The 12774-nt window shown below is 42.4% G+C and overlaps 1 protein-coding gene across 1 annotated transcript in view; it reads left to right on the top strand.

Moving 5' to 3' along the window:
• Nucleotides 1-1791: 1791 nt before the first annotated feature.
• LOC311140578 (mitogen-activated protein kinase 11-like) overlaps nt 1792-12774 on the top strand; it is a gene marked incomplete at its 3' end in the record, with an annotated part of 16847 nt that continues 5864 nt past the window's right edge. Inside the window, exon 1 of the mRNA XM_084175697.1 lies at nt 1792-2003. Within this exon, the coding sequence (XP_084031823.1) occupies nt 1891-2003 (113 nt within the window). The 5' untranslated portion in view covers nt 1792-1890. The remainder of the gene's footprint in view (nt 2004-12774) is intronic.

Raw genomic sequence — 12774 nt, forward strand, 5'->3', positions numbered from 1 at the left:
GTAAACATCGTGGCTCCACATCCAACCTGGTGCACATCACAAACCAGACCGTGCAGGCTGACGTGACCCAGCTCCTGGCCAACGTGGAGCTGCCATGTGGGGGAGTGTGGATTGGTCTGGAGCGGTCCATCTTTGAGTGGAGCGCCCCCTGGCTGTGGAGCAGTAGTGCTGTTGAGAAGGTGGTGGAGCACAGACAGTGGCACAGCTGCTTCCCCCTCAACCCCATCAATTACCACTGTGGTAAGATGGTCCGGGTTGGTAACGGAGAACTGAAGTGGCTGGATGCTTCCTGTCATCAGGAATTACCCTTCATCTGTGAAGGTTTGTTGCTCAACTTTGGAGCTCCTATTTTAGAGCTTGTTCAGTAGGGTGGAACATTCAAAACGATGCAGATAGACAAATATTGCATAGAACTGTCATGGTTTACTGCAGAATAGAGATTGACTGTCTTGACTCTCATGTAAGCTCAATGCAATGTATTACTTTATGCAATGCTCTGATTATACCTCCCTATTGAATAAGGCTCAACCCACATCCCAGACATCCACCCCTCTACAGTTGGCTACTATCTGCACTGCTCTTTACTCCCTTTAACTCCCTCTCTTTTACATAGTCTAGACTCACTCTACTAGTAATAGTCTTTTGAATCAGCCAAAACATAATGGCAAGGCCTGGTCATATAAGATACATCCAAGTCCTCTTATCCTGTATATGATGTTTCAACAGATGTCCACTAGAGGGCTCTCCATGGCAGCCTGGACATTCTGCAGACAGACACCACACTGATCTGCCAGAGAGACTATCAATCACACTCTTTGTCTGGAAGGAACCTGCACTTCCAATTCAGTATATTGTTACACTACTATTACTATTATTAATATTATTAATATTATTATTACTACTTTTATTACTTTTACTTATCATTTTCACTATTAGATTATATTAATTAATGATACTGTATGTTCACTCATAGACATTGCTATTTGACTGTTACTAACTCTACTAATTTGATTGTTTAAAAATAAAGTAAAGAAAGGAAAAGAAAATATTATTAAACTGAAAATGTAGTATTGAACTCTTGTGTGAACTCTTACTGTAGGAGATGGCTAGTTCGTTATAATGACTATATTGTTATTTTGTTATGATGTATGCATTTCCTTTCATCGTTGTTCTGAATACTGAATTAACATCCATATAACTTTGATCATTGTGAAATGTCATTCTTCGTAGAAAATGTATTGAGTGGTTGAGCAATAGCAATCAAAATGTCGTAATCCAACCCTAAGATTTGAGAGGGGTTGTCCACTCTAAATAGACTTCATGAATATGTCAAGCAGGACTGAAGCAGTCTGTCTCAACCAATCCTTTTAAAACGAGTAAGGAAGTAAGAGATCCTGGGGTGAGAGCACCATGGACAGCGACAGTGAACTTGACATCTCAGAAACCAATAGGCTACCGCAATTTGAAATATTTCAACTTGGCGGGGGGGGGGGGGGGGGGGTTTACATAGGCTATGGGTAACAACATTATTTGCAGTAGCCTATCCTAATAGATTAATGAGAGGAATCGCTCCCCTATCTCATCCCCCCTTTCCACTCAGCACCCCCCATGTCTGAGACATCGTGCTCAGAATATATTACCAGCTCTATCTCTACTTACACTATCCCCTTCTAAGAAATGTCGAGAGAGAGAGAGAGAGAGAGAGAGAGAGAGAGAGAGAGAGAGAGAGAGAGAGAGAGAGAGAGAGAGAGAGAGAGAGAGAGACCGCCAGCAGCTCCCCTCTGTGCACTCAGTCCGAGACAGTTACACAGTCCGAGACAGTTGCAGCGGCGGATTGTGCAGACAGAGCTATCAGTCCAGTCCTGAGAGCTCATTTTATTTACGGTAAAAATGTCGGCCAGACCAGGCTACTATCGGCAGGAGCTGAACAAGACTGTATGGGAGGTTCCCGAGCGGTACCAGAACCTGACTCCCGTGGGCTCGGGGGCCTACGGTTCGGTATGGTGAGTAGGCTATATGAAAGAGGGAGGGGCGAGGCTGCAAAGTCCATACACACCATACAATGCAGAGGGAAAACATAATTTAGCCTTATGATTTGTATTATGAATATGCATAATTGGATAATATTGGAAAAACAATAGGCCTATTTATAGCCTATTCTCATTATTATTGTGCAATTGCCAGCCTATTGTTATTATTATTGAGATTGTTTTTATTGTTATTAGGCAGTTATTAGGCCGATTTAAATAAAAATAGCGTATTATAATTCATGTTCATGTAGCCTAGATATTTTAGTTGTTATGCACGAGAAAATCATCAATGTTATTTTCATGTTTGTTCAATGTGGATTTACTAGACTACTCTATTTGTATCAATATGATGCTGTCATATAGGCTACGTTTCCAATTTGATTGATTTATCTGTCGTTAACACCATTCCCAAATACTGGGCGTCATCAGTCCAACGGCAGACTGACTGCAGTTGTTGCTTCTCGGTGCCGAGGCTTTAAACACCTTATCAATCAATCAATCAATCAATTTTATTTTATATAGCCCTTCTTACATCAGCTAATATCTCGAAGTGCTGTACAGAAACCCAGCCTAAAACCCCAAACAGCTAGTAATGCAGGTGTAGAAGCACGGTGGCTAGGAAAAACTCCCTAGAAAGGCGAAAACCTAGGAAGAAACGTAGAGAGGAACCAGGCTATGAGGGGTGGCCAGTCCTCTTCTGGCTGTGCCGGGTGGAGATTATAACAGAACCATGCCAAGATGTTCAAAAATGTTCATAAGTGACAAGCATGGTCAAATAATAATCAGGAATAAATCTCAGTTGGCTTTTCATAGCCGATCATTAAGAGTTGAAAACAGCAGGTCTGGGACAGTTAGGGGTTCCATAACCGCAGGCAGAACAGTTGAAACTGGAATAGCAGCAAGGCCAGGCGGACTGGGGACAGCAAGGAGTCACCACGGCCGGTAGTCCCGACGTATGGTCCTAGGGCTCAGGTCTCTCAGTTGGCTTTTCATAGCCGATCATTAAAGAGTTGAAAACAGCAGGTCTGGGACAGGTAGGGGTTTCGTAGCCGCAGGCAGAACAGTTGAAACTGGAATAGCAGCAAGGCCAGGCGGACTGGGGACAGCAAGGTGTCATCATGCCCGGTAGTCCTGACGTATGGTCCTAGGGCTCAGGTTCTCAGAGAGAAAGAGAGAACGAGAGAATTAGAGAGAGCATACTTAAATTCACACAGGACACTGGATAAGACAGGAGAAGTACTCCAGGTATAACCAACTAACCCCAGCCCCCCGACACATAAACTACTGCAGCATAAATACTGGAGGCTGAGACAGGAGCGGTCCGGAGACACTGTGGCCCCATCCGAAGAAACCCCCGGACAGGGCCAAACAGGAAGGATATAACCCCACCCACTCCGCCAAAGCACAGCCCCCGCACCACTAGAGGGATATCCCCAACCACCAATTTACAATCCTGAGACAAGGCCGAGTATAGCCCACAGAGGTCTCCACCACAGCACAAACCAAGGGGGGGGCGCCAACCCCTTATGTTTCGCATGTGCAGTAGCTGATTGCGTCTGAACCTTACGATTCCCATACCGAAAGGAAACAACAAGGAGTTATCGGCGCATCGCGCCTGCAACCACGCGCTACGGGAGATCCTCTGAATCGTGACAGTTCTCAATAGGATAAATTGCGTTTCTGTAAGGCTTTTTGGGCTACTAATAACAGGGACAGCACTTTGGGGGGATCTGCACTGAACAACTGGAGGATGCATAACACATCTGGATAGCCATGGGCATGTGCAGGGGCCACCTCAGTGTTGCTGACTGCAAATATATATATATATATTTTTTCAACCATTTGTGCGCATGTTCACTTCAGACAGTGAAGAGGGACCTAGGGAAGATATCTCAACATTGTATTCATGACCACCAGTTAGTTTACCGGAATAATAGACTTCAATTTCACTACCTGATCTCCACACACACACACACACACACACACACACACACACACACACACACACACATACACATACACACACACACACACACACACACACACACACACACACACGCACACACACACACACACACAGCTGTCTAGTCCATTGAGGTGGTTTTTATAGGCTACATTTCCACATGAACGAGTTCCTCTTTTCTCATAAGTGGGTTGGGCAATATTTCCTTGTTTTAATTTTGGATCACTCTCTGTCTGTTGCGGGAGAAGAGACACCGTTGCCATGGCGAGATGTCATGGTGATGTGTGCACCTCGGCTTGAGTGTCATACACGCAATCCATATTGATCCATGCATGGGAAGGGATATGAAGTGCTTGGCGGTTTCAATATCTGCTTTTACTGTAACAGCTCTGGTAGATAGATTAGATTTACATTGTGGGCACAGCTCTCTTTCTGGTTTATATGCTGGTAAAGCAGCTAACCATGGCCTGTCAATCCAATGCTTTTGCATCTTCTAGGGCAGAGGGAAGCGAGGATGTGATCTTCTGAGGATCAGCCCAGGGAGACAGACAACAGACATCTGTGATGCAGCAGACATGGAAGAGAAGGGAGGCACAGAAACTGCATGTTAGCTCAAGCAATAGCTAAGGCCTTAATTGGTCAATTATATTTAATGGAAGCTTAGCCTAGCTGATTGATGGGAAGTACTGCAGTGTTTTACTACTCCACTGAGAAATCATGGTGACATCGGTGCAGTTATGTCTGTTTGGTTTGATGAACACCTTGGAAGCTGAGTAGATAGACATGATAGCGTTGCTCTAGCAACAACTCAGACAAAGAAAATCCTTTGTCTGCTTCTTTTGACCAATACGATTCTCTACAGTTAAAAACAAAACTCATTATTTGTGTGGATTCACAAACACATCTAATACACCATCAATCACGATGCAGAGCAATGCAGTCATGTGATCTGCTACACCTACAAAATGGCACCACTGTTCATTACATTTACATTTTACATTTTAGTCATTTAGCAGACGCTCTTATCCAGAGCGACTTACAGGAGCAATTAGGGTTAAGTGCCTTGCTCAAGAGCACATTAACGTCATTTAGCAGACGCTCTTAGCCAGAGCGACTCACAAATTGGTGCGTTCACCCTATAGCCAGTGGGATAACCACTTTACAATTGGGGGGGGGGGGGGGGGGTACCAGTCTAGCCAGCAAGGACACTCACATTTTTTGTATTATTTTCTTTTCACCTTTATTTCACCAGGTAAGCCAGTTGAGAACAAGTTCTCATTTACAACTGCGACCTGGCCAAGATAAAGCAAAGCAGTGCAATAAAAACAACAACACAGAGTTACATATGGGGTAAAACAAAACATAAAGTCAAAAATACAACAGAAAATATATATACAGTGTGTGCAAATGTAGCAAGTTATGGAGGTAAGGCAATAAATAGGCTATAGTGCAAAATAATTACAATTAGTATTACAGTTTTTCCCAATTGCTAAAACACAATTTTGCAAACTAGGCTGGTTTTATCAAAATACTTAACACAATTCACAAAACCACACACTCAAACTGCAAAATACCTCATATATCCTGCAAAATGAAGCACTGCAACCAAAACTACATATGGCATTATCAAAATCAAACGTTTGCATGAAATGGCACACACTTCATTCATATTACCCGATTTTTGTCTAACCAACTACACACTGTTGGGCATAAGGAAAAGCACTCTCATCTTTAGTATGCTTTGCCATAATACTAAAATAGTTCAAATTGTAGAAAATTCTTCAGATTGTTCACATGCACAGAAATATTTTCAGATACACACACGCTGTTGAAACATTAATTGTTTTATTTTTCACCAAACAAGTCAGTGCAACATATGCACAGCAGATATATTTACATTGGACTGAACAACAATATGCTCACAAAAAACATTAAACTGAAAAGGAAAATTACAGAAAAAATGTGCAGAAAAAAAAAAGAAAAAAGAGGCAAGAAAAATAATTTGGCAGCGTCTTGCCGCACAGCTGGGTCTGGCCACAACGCCTCGTCCACATCACAGGCAATATCTTCCCTTGCCAGATCGAGGGAGGAAGTGCCTTGAGTGCCTTATCTATCCCTGAATCGCACCCACATCAATCTCATCACATGCCTCTTCCATAGCCTGCACAAGAGGCATGCGCACAAAGGGCTGCCGGTCATATACCTTCCACCGCCATGCCGAAAATAACTATTCTATGGGGTTCAGAAATGGTGAGTATGGTGGGAGGTATTGCACGAGAAATGGTGGGTGGTCAGCAAATCAGTTTTGGACTGGGGCTGCACGATGAATGCTCACGTTGTCCCATACTACAATGTACCGGGTTATTTGATGGTCTGCATCATTCATACGCTCTGGTGGTATGAGAATGTTGTGGAGTCTGTCCAGAAATGTGAGAATATGGGCTGTGTTGTATGGTCCAAGGTTGGCATGACGGTGGAGGACACCATGCGTATTGGAGATGGCAGCGCACATTGTGATGTTCCCACCACGTTGGCCAGGAACATCTATAATGGCTCTGTGGCCAATGACGTTTCTCCCCCTTCTTCTGGTCTTTGCTAGGTTGAACCCAGCCTCATCTATAAAGATGAACTCATGTGGGATTGCATGAGCATCCATTTCCAGTACTCCCTGAAAACAAAGAACAAAAGCAGTCAATATGGTGTTATCCAGTACACTGGGAAACAATGTTGCGTGTAGTGTACTGCAGTCAATATTGTACTTACATCCACATATGCTCATCTGACCTCTTTGTTTCTTTGAGAGTTTCTCTCAAACGGCACCTTATAAAGTTGTTTCATTCTGATTTGGTTTCGCTTGAGAATGCGAGCCAATGTGGACAGACTGACTCGTTGAATGTTGTTGAATATGGTGTTGTCTTGGATGATGTGGCTTTGAATTTCTCGTAATCTGATTTCATTATTAAACCAAGTTTACAATGGCAGCTTCCTGTACCCCGGTGAACATTTGGCCCTTTCCTCCACCATGGTTGCGTCGCTCAGTCCTTTAGAAAAACTAAAAAAACTAAAATATAGGGCTTGGACAATGCAGCCTAAAGATATTTCCCCCACAGTAGAGTAAATTGTACAGGAAACGTGTGCAGTTAGTGTATGACATCAGCCATTCATGAAGTAAACAGGTGTCACCCAACTGATACACTATGACATGGGGTGTACTACATAGTGTGAAATACATTTTGGTTACATACCTGTACTCCAGTCTAAATGTCCGGATGACACAGGCGACAGTAAAACGGCTCAAGTTGGGCTGCACACTCTGTCCAGCCTCTCGCATTGTTAGCCCATGGTTGATGACATGATCAACTAAGGTTGCTCTGATTTCATTTGAAAGTTGTTGTCTTCTTTGGCCATGAACTCCTCTACCAGCTCTACCCCTACCTCTCACTCTTCCTCCCCCTCTCATTCTCACCCTCTTCCTCTTCCTCTTCCTCTCTCTGCAACGTCTTCCATTGTTGTTGTAAAACAAAAGGTGCTCACCTGTGGTCTTTTCATAGTGCTTACTTCCTGATTGAAGTGGTAACAATTAACCATTGAGGTGTTTGGCCAGGTGGCATATGTATTGGCCAATTAGCTCATGTAGTGTCATTTTGAATGGCAGTGTTTTGAAATGGCTTTATGTCAGATTGTTGTGTCTTATGCAGAGAACCATGTGCAGTGCATTTAAAAAGTGCCATTTTGAATTGCAAAATGTGTGTAAAGCAGAAAATGTGTTTAGACTTTTGGAGACTTGAGAAGAGGTTTTGCTCTCTGTGTGTCAGTTTAAATAATTGTGCTGTGCATGTCATTTTAGTGTGTTAGCAATTGGAAAAAACTGTAACACTGGAATGATAGATGTGCAAGAGATGATGTGCAAATAGAGATACTGGGGTGCAAATGAGCAAAATAAATAACAATATGGGGATGAGGTAGTTGGGTGGGCTAATTTCAGATGGGCTGTGTACAGGTGCAGTGATCGGTAAGGTGCTCTGACAACTGATGCTTAAAGTTAGTGAGGGAGATAAGAGTCTCCAGCTTCCATCTCCTCAACATTCCTGCACACCATCTCCCTCTCTTTCTCTTTCTCTCTCTCTCTGTCTCTGCATTGTTCAGGCTGAGCTCCAGCCATTGTCACCGTCTTCTCCATGGCAGAGCTGATTGATTAGCAGAGGGGTGGGGTGAGGGGTGATGATGGGGGTTTGGGAATTGGGGAGGTATTTTATAGGGGGTTGGGACCGGGAGAGCCTTGTGGATCCAGGGACATTACTTCTGAGGATACAGAGGAGAATTGGAGTCATTATATTAATCCTTGGGGCTTCTCAATCTCCCTGCAAAGCCTCCTGAGATTGTTTGCCTGAGGTCAAGGATCTGATCAGAAAGGCTCATATAATGCATATCAGATCAAATCAAAATCAAATATTTGTCACATGCGCCTAATACAACAGATGTAGACTTTACCGTGAAATGCTTACTTACGAGCCCTTTCCCAACAATGCAGAGTTAAAAAGTAAGAACAATTAGCTAAAAAAAAAGGAAATAGTAACACAATGAAATAACAATAATGAGGCTATATACAAGGAGCACCGGTACAGAGTCAATGTGCAGGGGTACGAGGTAGTTGAGGTAATACAGTATGTACATGTAGGTAGGGGTGACTAGGCAATCAGGATAGATGATAAACAGAGTAGCAGCAGCGTATGTGAAGAGTGTGAAAGAGTGTGAAAGTGTATCTATCTATCTATCTATCTATCTATCTATCTATCTATCTATCTATCTATCTATCTATCTATCTATCTATCTATCTATCTATCTATCTATCTATCTATCTATATCTATCTATCTATCTATCTATCTATCTATCTATCTATCTATCTATCTATCTATCTATCTATCTATCTATCTATCTATCTGTCTGTCTGTCTGTCTGTCTGTCTGTCTGTCTGTCTGTCTGTCTGTCTGTCTGTCTGTCTGTCTGTCTGTCTGTCTGTCTGTCTGTCTGTCTGTCTGTCTGTCTGTCTGTCTGTCTGTCTGTCTGTCTGTCTGTCTGTCTGTCTGTCTGTCTGTCTGTCTGTCTGTCTGTCTGTCTGTCTGTCTGTCTGTCTGTCTGTCTGTCTGTCTGTCTGTGTGTGTGTGTGTGTGTGTGTGTGTGTGTGTGTGTGTGTGTGTGTGTGTGTGGCGTCAATATGCATGTGTGCGTGTGTTTTGTGTGTGTGATTGTATGCAGTGCGTGTGTGTGTGTGTGTGTGTGTGTGTGTGTGTGTGTGTGTGTGCGTGTGTGTGTGTGTGTGTGTGTGTGTGTGTGTGGCGTCAATATGCATGTGTGCGTGTGTTTTGTGTGTGTGATTGTATGCAGTGTGTGTGTGTGTGTGTGTGTGTGTGTGTGTGTGTGTGTGTGTGTGTGTGTGTGCGTGCGTGTGTGTGTGTGTGTGTGTGTGTGTGTGTGTGTGTGTGTGTGTGTGTGTGTGTGTGTGTGTGTGTGTGTGTGTGTGTGTGTGTGTGTGTGTGTGTGTGTGTGTGTGTGTGTGAGTTGGAGTGTCAGTGTAGTATGTGTGAGTGTGTGGGTAGAGTCCAGTAGTGAGTGTGCATAGAGCCAGTGCAAGAGAGTCAGTGCAAATAAAAAGGGGGTCAATGCAAATAGCAGTGGTGGAAAAAGTACCCAATTGTCATACTTTAGTAAAAGTAAAGATACCTTAATAGAAAATGACTCAAGTAAAAGTGAAAGTCATCCAGTAAAATAGTACTTGAGTAAAAGTCTAAAAGTATTTTGTTTTAAATATACTTAAGTATCAAAAGTAAATGTAGTTGCTAAAATATACTTAAGTATCAAAAGTACAAGTATAATTAATTTAAAATTCATTATATTAAGCAAACCAGGGGGCACCATTTATTTTAATTTTTTTACGGATAGCCAGGGTCATACTCCAACACTCAGACATCATTTACAAACAAAGCATTTGTGTTTAGTGAGTCCGCCAGATCAGAGGCATTAGAGATGACCAGGGATGTTCTCTTGATAAGTGTGTGAATTGGACCATTTTCTGTCCTGCTAAGCATCAAAATGTAATGAGTACTTTTGGGTGCCAGGGAAAATGTATGGAGTAAAAAGTACATCATTTTCTTTAGGAATGTAGTGAAGTAAAAGTAAAAGTAGTCAAAAATATAAATAGTAAAGTAAAGTACAGATACCCCAATAAACTACTTAAGTAGTACTTTAAAGTATTTTTACTTAAGTACTTTACACCACTGGCAAACAGTCGGTGTAGCCATTTGATTAACTGTTCAACAATCTTATGGCTTGGGGGTAGAAGCTGTTCAGGAGCCTTTTGGTCCTAGACTTGGTGCTCCGGTACCACTTGCCCTGCGGTAGTAGAGATAACAGTCTATGACATGGGTGGCTGGAGTCTTTGACTATTTTTAGGGCCTTCCTCTCACACCGCCTGGTATAGAGGTCCTGGATGGCAAGGAGCTTGGCCCCAGTGATGTACTTGGCCATACGCACTACCCTCTGTAGCGCCTTATGGTCGGATGCCAAGCAGCTGCCATACCAAGCGGTGATGCAGCCAGCCATGCTGCTCTCAATGGTGGAGCCATCAGACAGAGATATTATCATACATGCACTAAAGCAGACTCATATCACACGTTGACTGCATACCATGCAGAACATCACATAGACACATGTATTAGTTTTCCATCATTATACCAGTAGACATCAAAAATCATATCTGAATGAATATGCACATTTAAAATGCATTGGAATGTCTGAGATTTTCACAAATGTGGTTGCTACTTCAAATAGACTTTATTCCAATAACTGGAAAGCTTTTCATAGACTGCAAAACATCAGTCACACGTAATGACAATAGTTGTCATTCTTGAGACATCGTTCTGGCACTTCCCTTCACTTTCCCAAGTCCTATTCTTTCTAATTTCCCTCTCAGCTTGCAGACTGCAAACCCCTAATTCAATCTCATTGGTTACTTTTCCTTCCATCTGTCTCCTGCAATGAAGTTGGAACGTCTTGGCCAGTAATATAACTCTAAATCGTTCTGACTGATGGGTTTAGAACTTGTCCATGATGCAGATCATATTCATCACAATGGAACTGGGAAACAGTTTGTTGGTGTAACGTTATGTAACAGTAATATAGCGTTGTGCAAATGTTTGCGCTTGTTTCATTTAGTCAAAATAACTCATTTCCATGTGCCCATTTCAACTGTTGCAGCAACACTATGCAAATCATGGCTACTGTGAGTGTATGGTATTACAGTTTTTTACCTTGACGTCATTTTTCAAAACTCTAGACACAAAACTCAAAACGGTCATCACTTGTAACACAGGCTGTCCAATGTTCAAAACATTGCATTGTGCATTCATATCTTTAAAGAAATATTGCACTTGCACAATCATTGGTTCAAAAAACAAATTTATTGTGAAATACCAATGAAACGTTAATTTAGATCACCCACACACAAGCAACCGATAGTTTCACTGTGTCATTGTTCGTACGATCATTAAATATTGTAGTACAAAACAGGTGATACATATTTCATTATGGTACTACATGTAAATACATCCCTGTAAAAGTACTGCAGTAGTAGAGAGAATACTACAGACACAGTGGAATCATTGAACAAAATCTGAAATATATTGATGAAAAACAATACAGTACTGTAAAACATCAAATGCAGTGTTCCTCAACTTGCTTGCTTGTACTGTAAAAAGCAAAACATAGGAGTGATTACTGTACTTGTACATTTTCATCAACTCTGTCTTGTGGATTTGGCCACAGGTTCTCATCTACATCACAATGGATGTTTTCATTAGCCAAACATCTTGGAAAAAACGTTGAGCATGGCGAATCCAGGCCTGACACTGGTCTGCCGTGATGTCATTGCATGCGTCATCCATCGCCTGGAGAAGAGTGACTTGTTCATGAGGGCGCCTATCATAAACCTTCCATCTCCATGTGGAGAAAAATTCCTCAATCGGGTTAAGGAAAGGAGAGTATGGGGGTAAATACAGGGTGGTAAATTGTGCATGGGCCTGAAACCCTGCTTGCACCATATGAGCATGGTGGAACCTGACATTATCCCACACAATGACATAGGTCACGCCATCATCTCTACAGACCTGATCGAGCTCATCAAGGAAGGTTACAAGGAGAGCTGCATTATATGACCCAATATGAGGTCTGCGTCCCACCACACCATCTTCTGATATAGCCGCACACATTGTTATGTTGGCCCCACATTGTTCAGGTACTTGGATGGTTGCCCGCTGGCCAATGAAATTCCGACCTCTCCTCCTTGTCTTGGCCAGGTTAAAGCCTGCCTCATCCAAATGTATGAATTTGTGATGGTTGTCATCAGCATCCAGCTCCATCACCCTCTAAAAACGTGCTTGACCTCTATTGTGACCTGGATCACCTGCCAGCTCCATGATACAGTACGTATCGCTATGTTGTTGCAAGTGGATCCCAATCAATTCCAGTTCCACAATGTGAACTCAATCATCAGTAACAAGTTGGCAGAATTGGAGAAGCAATTACAAGGGCCTGCATCCATACAGTGCAGTACTGTCAATACTGTAAATAGTCTGAAAAGGTGGTACATGGGACCATAGAAACGGTGTCTGATAAAGAATGATGATGAAATATTACATCCATAGATAATGTAGTCTAATTGGTTCATGCTCCACGCTAATTGGTGACAATGAATCTCATTATCTTGAAACGTTCATGATCTAAAC

This window comes from Coregonus lavaretus (genome assembly GCF_964263955.1).
Source record: "Coregonus lavaretus genome assembly, chromosome: 13".
NCBI lineage: Eukaryota > Metazoa > Chordata > Actinopteri > Salmoniformes > Salmonidae > Coregonus > Coregonus lavaretus.